At 41.1% G+C, this 25042-nt stretch overlaps 2 protein-coding genes across 2 annotated transcripts in view; one reads left to right on the top strand and one right to left on the bottom strand.

Moving 5' to 3' along the window:
- LOC311037031 (replication protein A 32 kDa subunit-like) overlaps window positions 1-25042 on the top strand; it is a 469874-nt gene that overhangs the window by 429095 nt on the left and 15737 nt on the right. The gene's annotated exons all lie outside the window — the stretch shown is intronic.
- Window positions 77-23397, bottom strand: taf1c (TATA-box binding protein associated factor, RNA polymerase I subunit C). Its single transcript, XM_084047629.1, has 15 exons — window positions 22902-23397; window positions 21674-21785; window positions 21126-21175; window positions 19613-19702; window positions 17468-17550; window positions 16399-16652; window positions 15694-15825; window positions 12568-12685; window positions 12253-12324; window positions 11224-11359; window positions 9957-10085; window positions 9211-9406; window positions 5581-5718; window positions 3904-5432; window positions 77-2815 (listed from the first exon to the last, which is right to left on the bottom strand). The coding sequence occupies exons 1-15, from the start codon at window positions 23025-23027 to the stop codon at window positions 2402-2404; spliced, it is 3579 nt and encodes a 1192-aa protein (XP_083903755.1). The 5' UTR covers window positions 23028-23397; the 3' UTR covers window positions 77-2401.

Raw genomic sequence — 25042 nt, 5'->3', positions numbered from 1 at the left:
TTTGCTCGTTTCCTCAATGTAATTTGAAATTTGTGTTTGATAATGAGTTCTGCCCTGTTGGAATATTCAGTATGTATTCTGAACATGGAGGCACATTTTCTAAACATCTAAAAACGTCCAGGTATCCCTTTCAAGTATAGCGTTTAATTTATACCCCGTTGTATGACGGAGTCACTCGCCAAACATAGCCCATCTACAAGCTCGCAAGTATTGCAACCAGGTATATGGGCTATTTTCTGTGAGCGACACTGTTGTATGACAAAGTATAAATGAGGCTTAAGCCCTATGATTAAAACTTAAGGAGCAAATCTCTGATTGTTTGCATGGTGTTCTGATCCGAAACGTTAAGTGTGTGGATGTATGTATGAGTCTTGTAAAAACGTTTAACAAAATGCCAATTTAGGATGTAGCGTTAACCTTTTGGTGTTTAGAGCTCTTAAGCGGGAATGTTGTATGGAATTGTTGTATGGAATAACATGTTGACCGTGAGTCACAAAAAAAGCTAAAAAACTTTACAAAATGTAAAAAATGTTTATATAAAAATATGTAAAACTGTACATAATGTAAAAAAAATACTGTGAATAGCTCTTTGTAGATAACGTATTTATTCATTTTTGTCAACTGTATGAAAAAAAAATCTTATAAAAAAAACTATTTTTTAAACGGCTTCCCTGTCTTTGTTTTAAACAATTTAGTATCTGGAAGAGTTATTTTGGTGAATGCCTTTTCTTTAGTTTTGTGTGAAGACGACAAACTACACTATTTAGGCCAGCAAATCAAAATCAATCAATGGGACAAAAAAATACATCTTATGATCAATGGAAAGCAGCCTCATGTCTAATTCAGTCTACACTCAATGTCAGAAAAGCCAGAACATTCAACACTTCATAAATGCATACACAAATAAGTTAGGGTAAGTGATATTTTTGGGTTAAAACAAAAAGTATTTTGTTAAAAGGTTAAAATACTATATTTTGATAGTAATCATTGCCATAGCGTGTTTGTTCAGTAACAGGAGTCTCCATGTCTCTCCAGCTCTTTAATAAACAGAAAATACATTTTTCGGTAGGTGTCAAAATCTCAGCCAATCAGGAGAAAGTACCCATTTTTAAGCCTAATTTGTATAGTGTTCCAGTTCCAATTTTGTCTGCTCATTTCTTAGTGTCATCACTTCCAATTTCACTTGTTTAATCTGTATCCTGATTGAGTTCTCTGTCCTGGTTGGATAAAATTGGAAATGAAACTGAAACGAAAATGCATTTTCTGTTTAATAAAGAGGTGGAGAGACAAGGAGACTCCTAATACTGAACAAACACTCTATAACAATGAGTACTATCAGAATATAGAGCTATTTAACACTTATTTTAACCAATGCAAATCACTTACCCTACCTTTAACTCACACAAACACAGAATGTAAACAGCAAAACAAACAAATGGTAATAAATGGGACTTGCCGCCATCAGACAGTGTGTTGTTCTTACCATTCTTCAACAACATATCTTTTTATAAGGGCGAGACACCAAGTTTGGCTGAAGAACAAGCTTCACAAAGGGAGATGAGGAAGACCCACGCCTGGTACAGTAGGTTAGCATCAGGAGTGACGATAAGAGTTGAATCCAGGAGCCCTGATAGACCCATCGTTTCATATTGGGGGTCCAGAATAACATTATGGCCCAAGATTTCCAAGCAGCTCCAATCAGTATAACCTCAGTCATTAACATTTGAGAAAAGTCCTCTTAGGGAGACAAAGGCACTGGAAAATTCCAACTGCTGTAAAAAAAAAAAAAAAAAAAAAAGTTCATCCCGAATTGCAGGTCAATATTACAAATAGTAAAGTTTGGAAGAGTCTTGAAATTTGTAATTTCAAGGTCTTGAAAAGTTCTGGAATTAGTCAAATGAAAAACCCATAAAAAAAATGGGAAAATAGTTCCTGTTATTTGTCCTGAGGTAATTCCTTTTGTCACTTCCCATTCAATGAGAACAATGTGTATCACCACTGTTTTCTGTGTCCATTTCCAGTAATGCAGCAAAATGTTATGAAGAAATCCATTCAGAATCACAATCAATCCAATTTGTCTGAAGTTCTTCACAGGGACACAGTCCCTTTGTAACCCGTTAAGACGAGAAGAACCATTTTAGAACGTTTGGGAAGATGTGGAAAATCTTACCAAAACAGGGACTCCAGGATGCAAATGGTTACCGGTAATTCCCATGTTCTGTTCTTACCATTTGAATACCACGGTCAGGTGCACCCACACCGTCCTGAGGTGTCGTCCCATGCTAGCATGTCACATCAACCCCACCATCTATACCCCACCTTCACCTTTGGTAATTCCGCAACCGTTGATTGATGCCACAAAATAACTCCCTCCAAAAGTGGGGAAAAAAGGAGAGAAAATTCAAAATCCCATGCGTGACTTCTTCCTCTTGGGTGTCTGTAACTGTGATAGATTCACCCTAACCCCCTTGGGAGATTGCAAAGAAAAAGATGGAAGAACAGTGGGCTGAGAGAATCCCATTCTGGGTATGGGAGTCTGCGTCGTCGACGGCAGTGTGTTTTGGGAGTCAAGGGGAGAGGAGGGCCGCAGGGCAGGGGTGGAGGGCCGAATGGCGGGGGTGGAGGGCCGCGTGGCGGGGGTGGAGGGGGTAGAGGGCCGCAGGACGGGGGTGGCGGGGGTGGAGGGACACAGGGCAGGGGTGGAGGGAGTGGAGGGTCGCAGGGCGGGGGTGGCGGAACGGTCAGGGATCGCTGAATCGATGTTAGTAGTCGTAACGTTATCCACAGTAACATTCTGTGGCTCTCTGGATTCCTCCTGGGTACAAACAAAATAGAACATTAGCCCTATTTATACCTGACAATACCACACGTCTCATTTAAGTAGTGTCCAGATATTATTCAGCCAGTTTATATTTACACATTTACACAGTGCATTCTGGGTACATACACACTTGAATGCACTGCTATCGGATGTGTTTCCTACTCAAAATGTAGATGTCTGCACTCAATTGTACATACTCTACATCCTTTTGGAAGAAGGTAAGTCACACACAGTGTGTTCCATACAGTGCCAACTATCATCTAAGTCAGTGGTTCTCAATGTCGGGTCCTTGAGGGGTTTCCAGAGGGTCCCCAGCTAAATGATTGATAGTTAGGAACCAAATGGACATTTACAGGTCTGTAACTTTAAAAGAACACTGTGGATGTTATAGTTAAGTGTAGATTGGAGTTCCAGAGATGGATCGTATTAAATGGGATTCCGTGGCTTAATGCATATCAACCTGGGGTCCTTGAAGATGAAAAGGTTGAGAGTCACTGATCCAAGTAATAAAAAAAAGTCCCTGCTAGTTTAAATTACAGGTTTAGTCATCTTTTAATCTAGGTGTACAAGTAGTTAATTGTATTTACAGTGTTATTTCCTTTCACGTAGTAGCTGTAGTGTATTTATTCTACTGCATGTGAGATGCACTGACTTTACATTTTATTATTAATATGGTCAAATGTATCCACTTCCTGAGGTGGTTTTAGCAATCAGATTTCAATCTGCCCCCAGCGCATCTTGGATGTATATACACCTGGACTGTCATTCAAATAAGGATGACTGAATTGCTCATGACCAATCCATCTGATCACCTGAGATATTTCAGTGCCAGTGTAAATCAATAATTATGACGTGCATGTGTGTGTACATGTATATGTCCTGTATATAGTACATGGTAAAAGAAGCATTCGCAGGTGATAGACTTCTGCTGATTGAATCTTATATCACCGATTGATCGTGTATTAGTAATATCAAGTAGCCATGATTGGATGACATGAAATAGAGAGGATCACCTAGCAGGTGAGTATACTTGTGGCAATTAAGTGGGATAAGAATTTGTGTGTCTGTGCGTTCCATCTTACCTGGGATGGAGCCAAAGAGTCCAAATTCTCCTGATACGAAAGCTTTGACTGTTCCACGGGCCGGTCAGGAGAGCGAACGTGGACAGTCCTTGCATCCAGCTGCTGCTGTTGACCTTGTTTTCCATCTTCCTGCCTTTCTGACATACCAGCCAATGTGTTGGAAAGATGTGTTGCCAACGTGCTGGACTGTGACATAAACTCCTGCTGGGATATAAAGTCCTGCTCGGACAAGAATCCACCAGTGCTGCTGTCCAGGTCAATGTCGCACCATCCGTCAACCCCGGTCGCGGAGGAGGACCAGCCGGAAGCACTTGAGAAGCTCGCGGACAATTCCGATGTACCGGAGGCTGCCCTCCTCCTCCTCCTCTCCTCCTTCTGCCTCCTTCTTTTATTCCTCAGCGTATCCATTTTTGCCTCCTTGTTCATTCCCAGGTTCTCTTGCCACCACTTGTCATACTCCTCCTCCCCCTTCCAGGAGACGGTCAGTCGCTCGCTGAGATCATCCATCCACACCTCTGTGTCCACCGGGTTGGGCAGGGGTACCAGCTCAGCAGTGCTGCCCTTAACCAAGACTGACCCCTTCGCCATGCTCTCCCTTATGTCTTGCCTCAAGCTCGCCACACGCTGCTCCTCAGTGGCATCTCTGCTCTGGTTGCCGTGGAGGTGCCGAGGAAGTTTTCTGGTTGGGACCGTGCGGTAGGTCTGGGGACGTTTGTTCAGGGGTTGCGTTTTCAGCTGCCTTTTCACGCGAGTCTTCATCATCAGTTTTTGTAGCCACCGTTTCCATGCGGCAAGGGCACCATCGCTGAGTTGTACCGACGGACTTGGTGGGTCGGTGCGTTCAACATCAACGCAACCATCTGTGTTTTCCTCCTCAGGGTGAACGAAAAGGACAGTTTCCTGTGTTCCGACACCAATGTCTTTATCAGTCGATTGCGAAGCTGGCAAAAGATTCTCGTCGCAGTCGTCATGTTCGTCACGTTCTTCATTGACGACCACCTCTAGGCCCCAGCTGGCCAGGAGGCGGCGTCGAGGGCCTTCACCCTGTGAACCCTCAGAGGAAGACCCTGACAATCTCCTCATTCCCCTCACTTGTCTGCTCATGTCCATTACAAGTGATGGTAACTGTGGGTGTTCACACTCTTGAGTTTCAGGCACAAAACTCTGAAACTGACTTGGCCCAATTATATCCTCATCGCTAGACGTGTTCGCTACCAACTGCTGCATTTCAGAATTAGGCTTCCCGTCCTGCAACAGTAGTGTTCTTTCTTTGACGGTTTGATTTCTCTGAAACGCGGAGGTGTCTGTCTGAGCTGCTGGCTGTGGGTGTTGCTTTTTTGGAGACTGGTTTATTCCTCCTGATTGAGGCTGTACTGACTCTTCCTGTAATGGCCGTGGCATGTCGTTCTCATGTTGTTGTTGTTCAAGGATTTGGTAGAAAATGTCTCCCGCTTCGGTCAGCTGAAGAACCCAGATGCAATCCACACCACCACTTCCACCACCACCATTCTTCTGGATGCATGTCAGACCTAGCAATAGATAACCTTTCTGGGTTAGTATACATTACAACCAGAGGAAAAAGCAATGCACATTCATGCACCTGCTCAGATGTCTTGTAAATACTCATGTATTAATGACAGCATTCATAAACAACAATAATCAAACAACTATCCATACCTGCAGCAGGCTGGGATATTCTGGTGCGGGCTGCCTGCAGGCGATGAGGGATTTGAACAGGCAGATGTTTTAGACTGTCCCTGGGTCTGAGTAACGTCTGGGGAGGACCAACACCAACACAGGCCTCAGCTCTGCCACCTACAACACACACACATTTTGTCATTCATTTTATTGCGTTTTAATCCTCAGAATTTAGAGACGGATACAGAAAAGAAAAAATAGTCTTTCTCACGCACACACAAACATTCATTAACATTCCTATGAATATTTTAAAACTAACTATATATACGATGGTTAGGAGAAGGGTTAGAGAGAAATGGGCACCCAGTTTAAGAGTAATGACACTTTGGTAGAGGTTTGGGTTGTGTAATTACCTTGCCATGATGTAACTCAAAATAATCTTGCTTCATTTCTCCATTGAACTTACATTGCACACTGAAACAACTCTCAAAGTCACTGTTTTAGCTCCTAAACAAATGCAATATATAATATCACAAAACCCAGTACTATGGCTCCGTTTTTACCGTTTGAAGACCCAGATCTGGATCCAGGTCTTCTTCCTGATACAAATGGCAAAATACTGTACTAGGTTTTGTGATAATATATAATGGCAGAATCTGCTTTGCTTGCATTTATTTATGTGCTAAAAGAGTGTCAATGAGGAGACTATTTTGGATGATCAATGTCTAATCAATGGAGAAACAGAGATATCTTGCCAATGTTTGGAGTTACAGCACGGCAACATAACTAACTACACAACCCAAACCTCTACTAAAGTGTCGATGTGCTTTAAGGCACCAAACCACCTAAACCCAAATATGAAGGGTGTCCTGGTTTTTATTGCGGCCTACTGTAGGTGCCTGTCACAAATCAGTCTTCTCTCTCTCCGCTGTCCTGTCTAGACAACACAGAAATACCTTAAAATAATCATAAGTTATATCAGAAAGAAGAGGAGGGGAGGGAGGGGGTAGACTTATAGATGATTGATAGGTTGTTAATGGTACACCTCAGGCGGCTTGAGGCCCTGGCGTGCCAAGAGGTTATTACTTGTTCTTCTTATGGAAGAGCTATAGGGCCCGGCCGATGCCAGACATTTGGGTCAGATGGCTATCACGATTTTGGAGAGCCCAAGGCGACCGATGACTGATGTTTTGACCGACATTTTGCGCGCACACAAAAAAAGAAGCTATATCTTGAAATCAATCATATATTGGCAACACCGATATATCGGTCGGGCCCTGAAGAGCTATTACTTAATATACTTGAACTAGTACACTGCATTATATACTCTGTGGCAAGTGGCTTATGTAGCCCTGCTCAGCAAATCAGTCTATGGTACAAGGTCAAGAGGTTCTGTTACTGATTGACTAAACTGTGGTCTCCAATGTTGAGGTCTACATGATGTTGTTTTGAATGCAAAGCACTTGGGGTCAACTTCTGTTTTAAAACCTGACCTGACCTGATTAAATGGTAGAATGGTTATGCAAAGTCTTATGATTCACATTTGTCCATTGTTTTTTCTTGCCTTTTTATGCCATTTATTTGTTTTTATTTGATGTATTGTTTATTAAATATTTACATTTCTATGTTTTATTTATTCCACATCATGTTACTGTCATTTTTATCTTGTGTAAAGCAAATTGTAAAAATAGCAGATGTTAAAATCTGCTATTTTTGTCTTGTGTTCCCCCCAGAATATGGATCCTGGGGTTCAAGTGGTTAATAATAATAATAAGGAATTGTTGAATACATTTTACAACTCCAAGTTCAGCATGTGTTCAGCATCTACTCTCCCTATTAGCATTTCAAGCATGTAAAACATGTTTAAATACCATACTAACAATCCCAGGCAATGAAAGACCGCCTGAACTCAGATCAGTTTCAGTGGTTATGAAACAGACTGGAAGTCGACCCAGTGCTGTGATATATGTCAATGTGTCACGAATGTGTGAACATGTTCTTCTTGCATGTCATTTTGTCTGTACAGTGCTGGAAGCACTGGGGACGTTATGAGAATGTATAGGTGATATAACGGGGACATGCTGTGGATATAATGGGAAAGTACTGGGGAGGTAGACGAGCCGTACTGGGTTATAATGGGAAATTTGGGAACATACTGGGGACATAAAGATAACCGTGTCCCCAGTTAGTCAATCAATCCACTTACATCTATTTATTTCAATTTCACGCATCTATCCATCTCTCTGACTATCCATCCATCCATCCCTCCCCACACCCTTTCCCTATTGCAAACAGAAATGATCTTAAATAAATGTCACTTCACAATATTCTTAATCGGGTTAAGAATGCAGTCACACCTATTTCTGTGCTTCAGTCTGAGCTTAGTGACATTATGTCAATATGTGACTTTCAGAGTCACACGTTGAACGGTTGATAATTAAATAAGGAAAGAAGAATTCAGTCTAACTAGTTATAGCAAGCACCATCATCTCTATTATAATTTATGCTTTTTGTTATATAATATATTGTCGCTGTTGGGTAGAAACCATGCATGTCCAAAAAATAATATAAAATAGTGAAACTAGCTGACCAACAAGCTCGATGCGACGCATTGTGAGCTTGTAGATCTGCTATTTTCACTACTTTTGTGTGACACTATTGAATTTAAGAAAAAACACTAAAATTTGAAATATGGAGATACAAGGTGTCTGCCCGGCAGCGACGATATAGTACTTATTTATTCTTAAGCTGCATAGTAGTTTCCGTGCATACTTTTGCAATCCATTTTCACACTTTCTAGATCTGCATGGGATGTATGAAACAAACTGAAAAACAGACAACACACAATGGTTGTTCTAAACCTGTGGAAACCCAAGTTATTCCCATCCCAAACACTATACCTCAATAACGATGTGGGGAGTGACTTCTTAAAAACATATTTAAGAATGTCACTATACATGCATGTATTTATGTGGGAAATATGTCATTTCTATCCTTGTTTGTGATTACAGGCAAGTTGGCATCCTACTTCATCCACTGCCAATAACAGGCCTCTCCATTTGCATTTTGTTTTATTTCACTGCATTTCCTTTTTAAGTGTAGTGTTATTTTTGGGCCACAATATTGCTAACTGAAAGATCCTGCTTACCCAGGATTCACCCTTGACATCTCTGGAATCTTAAAAATGTCAAAAGGTCTAGCTCAAAGTATATGGTACAATGTGTTGAGGAAATTATCTTAACCCATTTAGACCTGAGGCTGACTTTAATAACGCCTTCTAAATCCTGACCCAAGTTTTAAACTTATAATATTTATTCAAAAATTACAAAAACGTTATGTTGCTATATACTGTACACAGCAACAACAACCCCAAAAGGGGTTCCTGTCTTAAAAGGTATTGCTCTAGATATTTCCATCATGTTATTGTATGCTATTAACATGTAGAAATATTATAGTATTGGTTCCAGTCAGTTGAACAAGTGAAAACAAGCACCATCTGGACAGAAATTACACAACGTCCCTTTAAATATACACATTTCCCTGACTACTTGTGATTTCCAAAACATACACACACACACGGACAGTCACTCCGCCTCTGAAAAACGTATTCATTAATTCACAAGGGACACTGGCGTGGTAGATGTTAAACACATCTACAGTAACATCTACCTGAATACTGGAGCAGGGTGAGGTCCTGCGAGGTCTGAGAACCCAGCACAACCTTGGTGGTGCTGGCTCCTCCCAGCACAGAGGAAGAGGAGGAGCCAGGGAGGACATGACCAAACACGGGCGGGTACTCCATCATGTGTTCCCACTTCAACATGGGCACGCCAGGGACACGCTCATCCAGGATGTAAGCTGAGAACTAGAGAGAGAGAAAGACAGAGAGAGCGGGGGGTCAAAAAGGAAAGGTGAAGGGGGAAGATATGTACAGGAGCACTCTGAGATTCGTGAGAATGTAAAGTGCGTTATAAATAAAATGTATTATTATTATTATTAGAAGGAGGGGAATGACGGGAGAGAGAGGGAAGAGAGAAGTGAGGCAAAAAGGATGAAATAGTATAGAGAGTAAAAGGGGAGAGTGAAAGCAGGGAGAAAGAGGGAGGTATTCGGAGAGGGGACACAGGGAGAAGGAAAAGAGAGGGGAAGACGCAGCGAGAGAGAGAAAGAAGGTTGAGAGCAGACGAGGACTGATATATGAGAAGGAGAAAGATGGGGGTCGTAGGAGGTGAATTGGAGTGAGTCGAAGACAGTGGTAGAGGAAAAACCACGAGACAGGTGGTGGCAGAGAGATGGTGGTGGATGGGGTGTGTGTGTGTGTGTGTGTGTGTGTGTGTGTGTGTGTGTGTGTGTGTGTACAGTATGTGTGGGGTAACTAGGAGGTGAAAGGTGTGTGTGTGTGTGTGTGTTTGTACCTGTGTGGTAACGAGGTGATGGAAGGTATGCGTGTCTCCCAGGTATTTGGTGTTGATGACTCTCTCCCCACTCTTACAGTCTGGACCCTGACCCACACGGAACAGAGTGTGACTGGACAAGGGGCTAGTCTGCAGGGAGGATGGACAGGGAGAGAACTTATCAAGTGCACTGATTGTTTTCATTTAAACTAACTTGAAGAAAAAAAAAGAACATAAAATAAATCACAGAGGGTCCTAGACAAAACGAAGAATAACTAGCCTTGTTATCCTACATATAATTAAGGAAAGTCAGTCACACTCTCTGTCTTGCATGGTTCTCCTCAGTGGGTTGAGCAATTGATCTAAACTTGCACACGTGCATTGACCATTAGCATTATGCAGACCGTGAGGAATACTGAATACTGAAAATTTGACATCTTGTGTCACATGACGTGAACAGATCATGGATAGGGAGAGAACAAACACGAGTTGCAACGTGTCAATGACATGCACTGCCGTGCACATTGCTCTCTATCTCTCTTTCAATTTCAATATGAAAGGTAGGCCACAATGAATGACTACTACAACGTTGTTTAGGGATGGTCAGCAATAACAATGCAATGCATTCCATGCACATGACAGTGGCCGCCTCCTCTCCCAAAGTGTCAACTAAGCATATACTGAGTACACATAACCCAAAGTCTGCAAATACATTGGGTGCGCACATCCCTGGGTATGGACTACAAGTATCAGTAACAAACCAGTTTGCAATATGCTGAACTTACCCAATTAAAAGTATGGTCTTAATGAGGTTAAGAAAAACATGACTGAGTATGAGATGACCTTTGTCCAATCGCTATTTGGGCATGTAAAGAGGGCATTATTTTTTTGTTTTTCTAATGTGTGCGTGTCTGAATATGTAGCCATCATATCCACAATAAGTAACCTGACTTTTGACTAAAACATTTAACCCTGTAACCTGTCTTATGTTTGTAATCACAGTAATTATTTTTCTGCAATCCATTGTTTTGGCTATGACAGGGTTTCAGTGATTAATAGCCTAATAATAATGAAAATAATAATTAAATACTTTTTCAGCCAATTGAAATTCTGTACCTGAAACTGTAATGGCTACAAAATGCCGGCTAACGGAAACACTGGAATTGAGGGAGGGGTGTGTGTTGCTCATTCATTTTCCCATCCACATTTGTCCTGCCAATTCCAGGGGATGGACCCGGGAACCTTCTGACCACAAGCGCACTCCACAGCTGCCCCCATGTTGCCTTACCCTGATGTCTGTGAGCTCCGCTCCTGTCCTGTCTGCGTACACCATCACTCTGGGGTGGCCCGAGAAATCACACCATCGCCATGTTGACTGGGCGTTGAAGTACAGGTTGCTGTCCTCCTCTCTGACTTTCTGCATCCTGACAGGAGAGAGCATCATCTGTATTGATCACTTTGGGCAAGTTAGCCATGGCATAACGTCGCTGTCGGGAGGAAACCTTGTATGTCCAACACTAGGGGTGTGCCGATACACTAATTTCACCAAACGATACGATACGATATTTGGCTCACAACTTCGATACGATTTCGATACGATACGATACGCACTTTTTTTATTATGAAAATATATGGAGGAGAAAAAAAGAAAATGCAAACAAATAATTCTGTTTTTGCATTATTCAGACATGCAAACTTGTAGCTTTTCAGCTACAATAGCCGTTTTGAATCCAAATAGTATGACACCTGACCCGAAAAAAAAACATGTTGTCACTCTTTTCACTTCGGGGACGTTTGCATGCCTGATTATTATGATTGTAAAAAAAAAAAAAAAAAAAAAAAAAAATTTTTTTTTTTTTTCAAAAACGATATTTTTTTTCCCCAAAACGATACATATCGTCGCGAAAACGTATCGCGATATATCGCGGGACGATATATCGGCACACCCCTATCCAACACCGTTACTTTTCAGGAAATGGAAAAAAAAGAACCCTTTAGCCCGTTTTTTAAATATATTCCAATATCAATTTTGACTTCTCAATGTCTCGTCTCCATAGCAAAAGATGTGTTGATGGATATCACAATTTTTGTCTAGACTAGCATCACTCCACATATTCACATTTTCATCCCTGTAACTTCACACAAAGTTTCACAATGGAGAATAGATTTTAAAGCTGCAGTGTGCAAGCTTTTTAAGCAACAATGTAATGTATGCAAAATGTGGAAACTATAAATTGCAGCTTCAACATTTCTTTTATTAATTTGTCTTGAGAAGTATTGCCATAAATACTTCTATGAAGTTATTAGCCTTCCTCACCCTTTGCCGACAGTCCAGAGATGAGCTGCTCCACTGTAACTTGCCACCAGAACCTCACCCAGGACATGGGGACTGACAAAATAAACACGCCACAATGGTTAATTAACTTATATATTCATTCGTAACACCAATCAACTGATCTGCGTCATCTGCCTTCATTCAATCAGCAATCCATTCATTGATTAATATTTATATCAATCCATACTTCCATCCATTTTACAGTGTTTCTGTATGTCTATATATCTATCATAAAATAATCAATCTATCCATATATCTACCCATCAATCCACCTCTATACAGTCCAACCAGTCCTACCTGACGTTGATGCAGGAAGCTGGCTCTCTGGTCTCCACCACCTTCAGTAGACTTGGTGTCATCGTCTCATCCAGCCTCCAGACCCCACACAGGTAGTCTGACCGCACACCAACACAATCTGCATGAAAGACAAAACCCAAACCAGGCATGCCGTTATTTCAACTAGGGCCGCAACCAGAGGTAGGTAAAGTTGCAGAAAACCACACTCAGGTAGTATTGTTACTTTAGAATAATAAGACTCAAGTAGAAGTAAAAATTTGTCATCCAAATACTTACTTGAGTAAGAGTAACAAAGTATTTAGTGAAAAAAATAGTAACCTCGTACTGAGTAACCTCTCATCTGTTTCAATAATCAAAATGGCAACATTTCAGGGCTAGTTGCAAACATACCACATTTTATAATCATTATAGGCTAGTAAGGCTACATCACATTCATTTCTAAACTGTTGATGTGGAGGCAGGTAATGAATGTGATTGTGTTTGAATGTATTTAAAGTTCAATACAGAAACTTTTTACAGTAAGTTGACCCGGAGGATGTACAGTATTTTAACATATCTTCTCTTCTGAGCTGCTCGTGTATGGCAAAAATTATAATCACGAGGATTTTAGTCAATATTGAGATCATGATAATTTTTTTTTTTTTTAAACTTTGTTTATTGGGTTTTTCCATAGCAGATTTCAGCATTAAAGGCATATATAGCAAGGTACAGAAAAGCTTTTTAAAGCAACCAATAAAATAAAAAAGATCAATACGGATTACATTATCACCCCAAGACATGAAAACATAAAATTAAAGACACAAAATTAATACAACATATATATACATATAAAAGGATATATAAACAAACACGGACCGAACAAGACAAAAACAAAAACAAACACAAACAGAACTAGAACAAAAACACCAGTCAAACAATACATATCCATATCACATCCAAAATCTGTTTTACAGCACCACACCCCCGCCACAGCAAACCCGACATAAATGCTCCACCAGACCTCATATATCCGTATCTCTGATCAAAGATGGATTCAAATTCCGGACAAATTGAAAGAATGGACCCCATACTTTCTCAAACCTACTGGAGGAGCCATTCAATGAGAGTCTTATTTTTTCCAGTTTTAGACAATACAAGATGTCTCTCAACCAATGAGTGTGAGAGGGGGAAGTAGGTGATTTCCAATTAATTAGAATGAGTCTCCGAGCCAATAAAGTAACAAAGGCCAGAGCATCCTTCTCCAATTTAGAGAGGGAGGGCAGTGAGGGGAAAACCCCAAACAGCGCACCTAAAGGAGTAGGCTCCACCGTTCTCCCCACTATCCCAGATAAGGACTGGAAGACCTCTGTCCAATACTTGTGTATAGATGGGCAAAGCCAGAACATATGGATGAGGTCTGCCGGAGATTGATGACATCTATCACAATCAGGAGAAACAGTATTATAGATCCTTGACAATCGGTCTTTGGTATAATAGACACGGTGTAAAAGCTTACATTGAATGAGAGCATGTCTCGCACAAATAGAAGACCCATGTACTCGTAGCAGAATCGCATCCCAAACCTCATCTGTTATTTCCTCCCCCAGGTCCCCCTCCCAACGAGCTTTTATAGAGTTCAAGTTTTCAGGCCGTAGACAACAAATGTCATCATAAATACATGAGATTGCACCCTTCAAAGATGGTAACGGAGTTAAAAAAATGTCTAAAACAGAGTCAGCAGGTAGATTGGGAAATGTGGGAAATGTTCTTTGCACAAAGCTACGGACCTGCAAATATCTGAAAAAATGTTGTCTGGGGATTGAATATTTGTCCAGAAGTTGCTGGAAGGATGCAAAAACATTATCAACATATAAGTCTTTGAAAGCACGAATGCCCAAGCCTGACCACATTGAGAAAGCACCGTCCACCAGAGAGGGATGAAAAACATGGTTTGCTGCCACTGGGGAACGAGTAGAGAAAGACTGTAGACCAAAGTGGCGTCTAAATTGGAGCCAAATTTTTAAAGATTTTTTAACAATAACACTCTTAGTGTATGGAGAGGTAGAGGAAAGAATAGGGGAATGTGCTAAAGCACACAATGTTACGGGTCCAGCCGAGTTTGACTCCATGACCAGCCACGTTGGGGGGGGATCAAAGGCTTCATATTGGATCCAATATTTGAGAATTCGGATATTGGCAGACCAATAATACACCCCGAAATTGGGTAGAGCCATTCCTCCAAGATACTTGGGTCTTTGTAGGTATTGTTTACGCAACCTCGGCACTTTCTTATCCCAGATAAACTCGGAGATCATGCCATCCAATTTACTGAAGAAGGTCTGGGGGAGAAAAAGGGGAATACATTGAAACAGATAGGAGAACCGAGGGAGAATATTCATCTTAACCGAATTGATCCGTGCCGCAAGAGATAGATTAAGTAAGGACCACCGATCGAAGTCCGCTTTGACTCTTGTCAGTAAGGGAGCAAAATTTGTCTTATGGAGATCCTCATATTCCCGCGAGACATGGATTCCGAGATAGGTAAACCCATCCTGAGCAATTCTAAAGGGAAAGTCATGTAGTGAGTAGTTCCTAGCCTCATTATTGATGGGAAATATTTCACTTTTATCCAGGTTCAATTTGTACCCTGATATTTGACCAAAAGATTTAAGAGTAGCCAGGGCAGCAGGGACCGAAACGGGTAAGTTAGAAATATACAAGAGGAGATCATCAGCATAAAGTGAAACCTTCAACTCGCAACCATATCTAACTATACCAGTGATGAGCGGGTTAGCCCTAAGTGCTATCGAAAGTGGTTCGATGGCGATTGCGAATAACAACGGACTCAGGGGACAGCCCTGTCTGGTGGAGCGGTGAAGACGGAAATACTCAGATTGAACATTGTTTGTCCTAACCGAAGCCAGCGGAGATGAATAAAGCAACTTAACCCAGGAGATAAAACGTTCACCAAGAGATCATGATAATTTAACACGGTTACTCATTGATTGTGAAAATATCATACATTTTTTTTAAAAGAAGCAAAATTAAAATGCTGCCATCTTTCCGAGATGAGATACATGAGATAACTATGGAGAGAGTTTAAACCAAGAGGCTGTGCCAATGCGATATGAGTCGGGTTACACTCACGTTGGTTCAGCAGGGAGGCAGAGGAGATCTGTCTGATGGGTCCTTTGAGTTGGAAACAGAGTGGTTTGTTGCTGGTTGTGTCCAGATGGGCAGGCTTCCCTTCCTGGACCTCCATCACCACCTTGTGGAACTCTGTGGTACTGCGTCAAGGAGCTAGACCAGCTATTGTGCAAACTGACACTAGTCACAAAAGTGATACTAGTCTGACAACACATTAGTATGTCTACTTGTTGCGTGACTTTTATCTAACTAGCCATTATTAAGTATAGTTTTGTATGCTTGTAGCGCTCATAATTTTCATGATGCTGTATGAACCGAAATTTTAAAAAGCACCGATGTTATCCTTTAACACGATGGCTCTGAAATTGGGGTCTGGCGACCCCCAGGGATCCTTGAGGAGGTTACGGGAGGTCCCCAACAAAATAAGGAACATTTTAAGAGCTTCATTTCACAATTACAATTTAGAGAATGTCTAAGATTCACTATTCAGATCATAGGTTTTAACCAGCCCTATTCAAAACCAGCCCATCTACAAGCTCACAACACGTCATATCAATTTGGGGGTACCTGACCAAAACGTTTTGAGATCCACTGCTTTAATACATACGTATGAGGAGCGGCTCTAGGAGCCAGGAAATAAAAATACAGATAGAACATGCATCTGTTTGTGGCTCCTTGAGTGTCAAAAATGAATCAAAAGGATACTGAGCAGGCTGAAGGATTCTTTCCCGGGGTAGAGGAGACAGCCATGTTGGGAGCCTCCTGTGCTGCCCTGTGTGAAGGGGATGTACGCTAGCGCGCCCCCTATGGTTTGCTCATTCAACTGCAGTTTGTCCCTGTGCTGATTGAGCTCCTCTTCAACTAGGTTGGCGAGGAGATCAACTGGGACGTCGGCGACGACGTCGTACAACAAGTTGCCGTAGGAGATCATAGAGTCGTTAAAGTAACTGTACTCACATCTGGAAGGAGGAACAAGGGATTGACACATTTTAAAATGCAGAAATAGAAATAGAAAGTTGAGCTATAAAAGCAGTGTTTCCAATCATTTTCCGGATCACGGCCCAGCCATCTGACAAGTTAACATGTTAAGTGGGCCGTGTGCATTTCCAGAGCATATTTTAATGTTCGATCAATGGAACTAATACGTAGTATGCTTTTAAGTTCCCATCTATCGGCACCACAATGAATACTCGTTTTTCAATATTTCAAAGAAAAAATACCATGACTTTTTTTTTTACATGAATTGTTTTCATTATATTTATGTTATCATTATTACAATCTTGGTGTTTTGCCAATGATTTGGGGGCCCATTGCAATATCCTCAGCAATGGGCCCCCCAGCGCATCCAAACCATAAAGTCACACCTTTCTTGGATAATAGAATTACGTTGACCATCACCCATGCCAGTACTATGTTGTTCCTCATTGTACTGTTGGACTATTTACCATTTACTTGAATTTGAGCACCGTATCAAGGGGTTGGTTGCCATCTATAAGTAGAAGATTACTGCCAAATTGGTATACTGTGAAACATCTTTATCTGCCTCGTTATTGGGATAAATTGTATTGAATGACACCAACAAAAATAACTGACATTTCATAAACAAAGTTTCATCTAACTATGCAGAATCACTATTCACAATATTCCAAAATTCACTTAACTAGATCAATAATGACGAGAAGACATTCATATAATAAAAGATCTGTTAACATGGCACACTCTTTCATTCATAATGACATTCATTCTATCTAAAAATTATAATAATGCTTATTACGTCTTATATGGCAGTCTTTCCATGAAACGGTTGGTCCTCCACATGTTTGCTTGCTTTTTTGCATCTCTAACCTGTCTTGTGTCCTTAAAGTGAAAACAGATATTCAGGTCACACTCAAGAATGACATCACTCATTGCATTAGGTATCATACAGTATACTATAAAATCATCATGGCACCATAGGCCAATAGAATAAAAGTAAGGCCTGCACACTGGCCAGTGGCCAAATAAGCTCCACTGTTTATTATAATTAAACGTTTCGATTCAAATTCCTGATGAAGATCCGCGTGTGATCGAAACGTTGAACTGTCATAAACAGAGGAGCTTATTTGGCCACTGTGCCGACCGTACTTTTATTTTATGCATCGTTTGTCCTATACCTGGCACACTTGGATGTGAATGCACTATCTTTCCAACCACTGTGAGATCACAAATGGACCCTGTGGTTAACCACAAGAACCCTATTGTCCATATTCTGGGGCTAACATTCAGCCAAAAATAGCAGATCTATGTTGTGCACTTATAGATCGGCCAAATTCGAGATTAAGCGATTCAGCACAGAGGCGAAAAAAGAAGTGTACCAAGTATAGAGCCCTGGGGGACCCCGGTCAACCAAGTATATAGGGTTTAAGTGGTTAACACTAAGGATTTTACTGTGCAGTAACTCAACACTGCAGTCAGCTGTTTTCTGTTAGGCTAGCTGACCAACATGAATGTAGTCTAGTATGTTTCTAATGCTGGAGTGCAGCTATTTATGGTCAACAGACTTTGTTACTGTCTGGTAAATGGAACCGGAGCAAGCGACACATTCTATCCTCAGGCCATAAGACTTTAAAATGGTGGCACATTGTACAGAATCACAGTTTTATGGTCTGTACAGATTCTACTCATTTGTATTGCTCTTTTACAATTTTTATTCCCTTTGAACTTGTATCCGTGTCTCCAATATCACCATACACACACAGGCACATCTTGCCTGCAGTGCAGTGCACTCAATTTTCAGATCAAGTGCATGTGAGAAGTTCAGTGCAGAGTTCAAATGCATGTCAGCAGTCCAGCGCACCTAGTTCCGAGTGCATGCAAATAACTTGAATAAGCACCTTCAAACACGAAGGCAATGCTGCCTGCACATGCACACCCAACCATGGTTGACTACTTTATATGTGTGCACAAAATCTGCCCACTGACTACTACAGTACAGACTGAGACAGGTGGAGAATAGAGATTTAAGCGAAACTACAACCTACAGTTTTCCTGTCCACCACAATCGTCGATATATGTTTGGCGGATAGAAGAAAAACTGATCTTTCAGCCAATTTCACAGTTTTCCCAAATGCAGGTACTAGAGATAAGTTTGAAAATCGGTGAAGTGCTTCTTTAAGAAAGAAATGAGAGGTTAAATGTTCTACAACAGCTTTCCTCAGGCTTTTCATTCTCTGGGAGAGACAAATGGTTGTCATCTATCTGTCTACTGGGTCACAGAATTGAGTCAACAACACCCAGTAATGAAAAAATACTTTTAGTTAAAGGACGACTTCACCCATTTTCAACCTATCTATCTTCATATAATTGATCCTCACTAATGCTCATGATATGGTACCATTTTTTTCCACTCAGCCTGTGTCTCAGAGGAGGGATGTGGACCGTTAATAACCCCGCCTACCAGTGACATCATAGTTAAGCAGGTTTTTCGTTTTTTTCAAACAAGATTTCACTTTTTTATTTTTATTGAGAACAATGGCTTCCATTATAGCATGCTATCTTTCCAGGAATAGAAAGCCTGCAGTTTTTATTTCGGAACTGTCCACAGCCCTCCTCTGAGACACAGACTGAGTACACAAAAATGGAACCATATTATCATGAGCATTAGTGAGGACCAATTACATGAAGATAGGTTGAAAATGGGGGACGTCGCCCTTTAAATGCTCACTTTTAAACATAAAGCATTGAATATAAGTTCTCTGATAATCATATGTTGTTTACTGGGACTGTTACATGCATTTTTTATGTACTCTTAAGAACAGGCTTTGGTGTGCCTTGAAAATCTCCCATAGAGGCGGGGGGTAGTTTTGATTCCCTGCCCCCTCAACTACACAAATACTATTTTAATGTTCTCTTAGCTAAAAATGTTGTTGCCGTTTCTTACCTCTTTGTCACGGAAGAATAAGTGCTCTCCCAACAATTGGCTTGTGGAGTAAAAAGCATCCTCATAGTTTTCCAAGTAAAAGTTCTGCATCTAGAAAAGAATGTAATAATAAACTTACAACTCTTGACAGGTCAGAAATATCAGGTAGGGTGACACACAACATCTCTGATTTCAAATTAAACCCAAGGGGTTCAACATGTGTAAAATGTGTACATACAATAGAAACCCATTCATCCAAACCCCTTTTGTCCTAACCTGCCAGCCAGCTCATCGGTCACTTGACAACTCACGCTGGCAGCACAATATTATTGTCATAGCAATATACAGCCTACATAACAGAGTGACATCCAACGCAGGACCCAGTTGGAGTAGTAGTATGTTATTGCCGTGTGTGGATATCCAAAGCTACTGCGCATGATACAACACTTGCAAATTAACTAGTGAGAGGGAGAATTGTCTGCGTCTGGTAAGCACACATTCATTGTGCTCACTTGTTTTATCATGCTTAACAAACACGCTGGTGCTGCTGTGACCAAATTCACAAAATGTCAGTTGAATAGAGTGACTTGTTCGAAATAATTTCAAGATTTTTCCCCCCAAAAAAATCTGAGAAAAATGTGTTGCTATCCTCCTATAATTTGAAAAACCTCTGTAGTGGGTGCATGGTGTCGTGGTGGTGAGGCCAAAATTGTTCTGCCCGGTTCTCCTCAGTGGCTGGAGCAATTGATCTGAATTTGCACACAGCCATTGACCCTTACCATGTGCACCTAACAGCGAAGCCTGTTTTCCGATTACTGTTTATTCACGTTTTTGTGTTCGCTGGGTCCCGGGTTGCCAGATCATGTGCACATATCCCCCCACGGGTATGGTCTAGTATTGCTAAAAATCTAAAAGGACACAGATGCTTTCCCGGTTTAAATGGGTTAACATTATGTCCTGTCTCACTTACGCAGAGTGCTGATGATGCTTTTTCTGACTGGAATGCAGCCAGTTGGTTTTGTAGGTCATCTTGCCCTGTATGTCTGTACCGACAAGCATTTATATCTGATCAGATATAATCAATCATACTGTATGTACAGTATATGATCACTACCAATACAGGGCAAGTCACTGACCAAAGATACATTCTGTGCAACTTTTGCAGACCAGCACTGCTACAGGTTATGCAGAGCCCCTAATAAATAAGAAACTTGGCAACTAGTTTAACAGCTTCTTCCTTACATAGAATGTAGCTCCAAGTGATTTGCCTGTAGAATTCAGACATAATACATAATGTTTGTTATGGATGGAACATTGATTTGTGTTCCTCATGAGTCAAGGCACGTGTGTAAGCAAGTTTTATGGCGGTCGGCCAAACGAGGCATGATTTATGCCTGTTTAAAGTTTTCATTTTCAAACAATTGCTATAGCGCTCCCGTTTGGCCAATTGGAGTAAGATTGGTTTCAGTGACATTTGCCCTGCCCTGTGTTCCTTTCACAAGTACTGAATGAAGTAATGAATGAATGAACTCACATGGTGTATGAAGTCCATGTCTCCTGGGGAAACTGAAGGGCATGTCAAACCTGTGAGAAAATGGATATGAGAGAGAGTAGTCATGCAACAAGAAGAAGCCATAAAGTGCTGGCCTCTATGAAGATAACAATCTTGCCACAAAAAAACTAAGTATAATATCAGGTTAAGTGGTTAATCAGACTAATCCATTAAGTCTATTATGACAAATCTATTAGTATTTTGTTGTATTGATTTGTTGATATATAAAGGAATAAAAACAATATTTATATAAAAAATCTGCTCTTTGATTAATCAATTAACCTCCATGCGCAAGATTGAGTTAGTTATTGGTTCTAAATATTGGTTCGGATATATTTTCGGTTAATTGCCGAGCCCTATATCATAGCCCACATCTATCACACCATATCTGGCATAGCATTAGATTGCAGTGAGGTCAGTTCAAACATACTTATTACAGTAACAGTGCAAATACAGCTACAGTGAGGAATAAAACTACGGCATACTAATCACTAAACATTCCTGTCGTAAAAACAAAACAAAAAACGTACCGGTTTTAGGAGACATTAGAGGCACTGGTACAGGCTCTGTTGGGAGCCATGTTTCTCCTCTGAACTGATGGCTGGTTGTGAATTTCCAGTCAGCAAGTTGACTGGACCCATCCTGCAAAGACAAGAGCAAACCCTGAAATACTGACAATATACCACAGACCCTGCTGTTCTTTAATAGTATCACAAAGAGACCCAAATAATAAATATTGCATACATTACCGACATGAAGTGAGGGTGTATTAAATTCATGTTTATCTCAATGTCTCAACGTTAGGTCCTTTACATGTAGTCCAGAATAAAATCAACACATTGATATTTGTTAAAACACAGTTTGTAACCATGTATCCACTGGACCTGTATATCCCATTTGTAGTATCAAATTGTCTACTCTCCCAGTTAAAGGTTGTGATTGTCATTACCTGGGCTGATTGAGGGTGTACGGGTACTAAGACCCACCCGTTTCAACTTGTTACATCAATGGCCGTGGGGTCAGCACTTTATATTTGAAATCTAAACGTTCATGTAGATGTATGGGTTGTAAATGAAGAAAGTGCCAAAACCAGGTTGAAGTTCCGCCATGACTGTCATGATATGACAGTCATGTTTCAGGGCTACAGATTTGCAGACCTGTAAAGGGTCCATTTCGTTCCCAACTACAAACAATGTAGCTTGGGACCCCTTAGCCCTGACACATGACATGATGACAGTCTTGTGATCCAATGCTTGGGAACCCTGGAGGATGGAAGGAACCATTGCTTGCCTTGGGGTCCCCGGATCAGAGTGCAACTGATTTACTTTACAGTGAGTGAGTGAGTGAGTGAGTGAGTGAGTGAGTGGTGCATGGTGTGTTTATTGTTATCTAGTGCAGGGGTTTTCAACCGGTGGTCCGCGGACCACCAGTGGTCCTGGAGGGGGTTCCAGGGGGTCCCCAGCCAAATTAAGTTAGCAACCAAATTGACCCTTATATGTCTGTAACTCTGAGAGTGTACAAATCCATTTGGTTCCATTTGTACACTCTCAGAGTTAAATGAACACTGATGATGATGATACAGTGTAGATTGGGACCCCCAAGAAATTTAAATGGTTGAGTCCCTGGCATATCTTTTCAAATGGGGGTCCCTGGGCTAATATTTGTCAATTTGGGGGTCCTTGATGCGAAAAAGTTTGAGAACCCCTGATCTAGTGGCAGGTGTGTGCGTTACTGTTCAGTGTGGTTCATTATAGTTACCTTAGTGGACACAGCAGCAGCCTGGTCGTATCGTCCCCATCCATCCACGGTGTGTCTGAACACTCCGTTCGGCGGCCCGGAGTTACAGTAGGTCGGGAAAAGTTGATGTGGGAATGCACAATCCATCTTGATAAAGTTGATGTTAAGTATCCAAAACCGGGGTTTATAACGGTGACATGATATGACGTTATATTATATATTTTAATTACGGAGACATATTACATCCTCTTATAACTTCCACTTGACTTCCTCTAGTCAGGACATGTCACAACAACATGCCCACCGTCCTGCTTCATACAGGAACACGTTTCTCATACGAGTTCATTTGTGACACGCTTACTTATGACAACAACAAAAAAAAGCTCCAATAATCCATTATTGACTGTAGGTATACATCCGTTAGTCCCGAAATTACTCCTTTTGAATGTTTCGGTATATAAATCCTCGTTGCGTCTCACTCACAGATGACAACACGTGTGGACATCATGCAGCACCCCGCCACCAGGGCCGGAAGAGGATAGTGACGTCTTGTGTTGCCAGGTTTTGTGAGCGAAATAAGCAACCATGTCTATGAAAACGCGACGCATGATTTTGTGAGCTTGTATATCTGCTATGTTCAAAAAGGGTGGATTTTTTTGCATATATATATAACAAAACTAAAAAACATTTGAACACAAATCTGGTATGGGGTCCCTGGCACAAAACATTTTTCAGATGGGGGGGTCTATTATAAATACAAATACATATGAATTTGGGGGTCCTTGACTTGACAATGTTTGAGAACCACTGGTTTAAACAACATTAGGAAACAAGCCCAAAAAGCAACTACACTTTAGAAACAAGCCCAAAAAAACACAACTAGCAACTTTACAAAAAGAAGTCCAAAGTCGCTTATAATAAGCAGACATGGCAACACTGAGCGTGACGTATACCGGTTTACAAGACTTGAAGAAGACATTATGGGAACACCGCCTCCGGTGGCCACTCTGGATAAAAGCAGGTATACAATTACTGATCTGGTTCACAAAGTGGGTTCCACGGAGGGCAGGACCGGTAGGGACCCCCAGGGGTCCTTGACGTGGTTCCAGGGGTTCCCCAGCAACATGAGAAATGGTTCCCCATTTTATTTTTTGTCTCTTCAAAAATAGCAGATCTGCAAAATTGTGACTAATGTTGTTGACAAATCTTGTCTTATGGGGTCTGGGTCCCTGGCAGTGGCAGTAAAAGTACTAAATGTATTTACTTAAATAAAAGTATCAATACTGCAATGTAGAAATACTCTGTTACAAGAAAAAGTCCAGAATTCAAAATATACTTGAGTATATTTTGAAAATATTTTGAAAAGCCAATACTTTTGAGTACAAAAGTATTGGCATCAAAATATACTTAAAGTACCAAAAGTAAAAGTAGGCTACCCATTATGCAGACTGTCCCATTTCACAGATTCAAAATGTATAAAAAATCGTTTGAAAATAGCCGATCTACAAAGTCACAATGCGTCGCATCAAGTGCAGTACTTGAGTACTTACTACTACACCACTGTCGGTTTCCACCTCGTTTGGTTTGACCCACTGTACTGGGACCAGGGCCTGTGCTAACAGTGCATGTACCACTAGATGTCAGCCATGCTTTATTGCACCCATGCTCTATTGCACCCTAGGACCAACAGTACTTAGCTACAGGCAACTGACTTGATTCAGTCAGTTTATAATGAAAATTCACTTGGTGTGGTGTGGTGTGGTCTCATCTGTCCCATCTTTTAGAGCTGTCTTTAGGTCTCCAGTAACTTTTTCCTCTTCCCAACTTTCCTGTCATCACCACAAGTTACCACCAGATGGCTGCATTACAGAGTGGTTACATTTCAGTGGTTCTCCCCCTATGGTTCTCTCCCATTTGAAAAGGTTTTGTGCCAGGGAACCCCATAAGAGAAGATTTGTGGCGTTAAACATTTTCATAATTATTCCAAATTGTTCACAACTTTTCAAGATTTTTCATAATGCATTGCATTATATGTAGATGATTTTGATGCTATATGAACAATTTCCGCTGGGGACCTTATCAGGAACACCCTCCAGGACCCCTGGGGGTCCCCAGAGACCCACCGCTTCGGGATTTGGAGAACTCTCTGGGGTTTTTATTGC

This window comes from Gymnoscopelus microlampas, assembly GCF_963454915.1.
Source record: "Gymnoscopelus microlampas genome assembly, chromosome: 21".
Taxonomy (NCBI): domain Eukaryota; kingdom Metazoa; phylum Chordata; class Actinopteri; order Myctophiformes; family Myctophidae; genus Gymnoscopelus; species Gymnoscopelus microlampas.
Note: the sequence above shows the minus strand (reverse complement) of the source record. Positions and strands in the feature narration are given on the sequence as shown.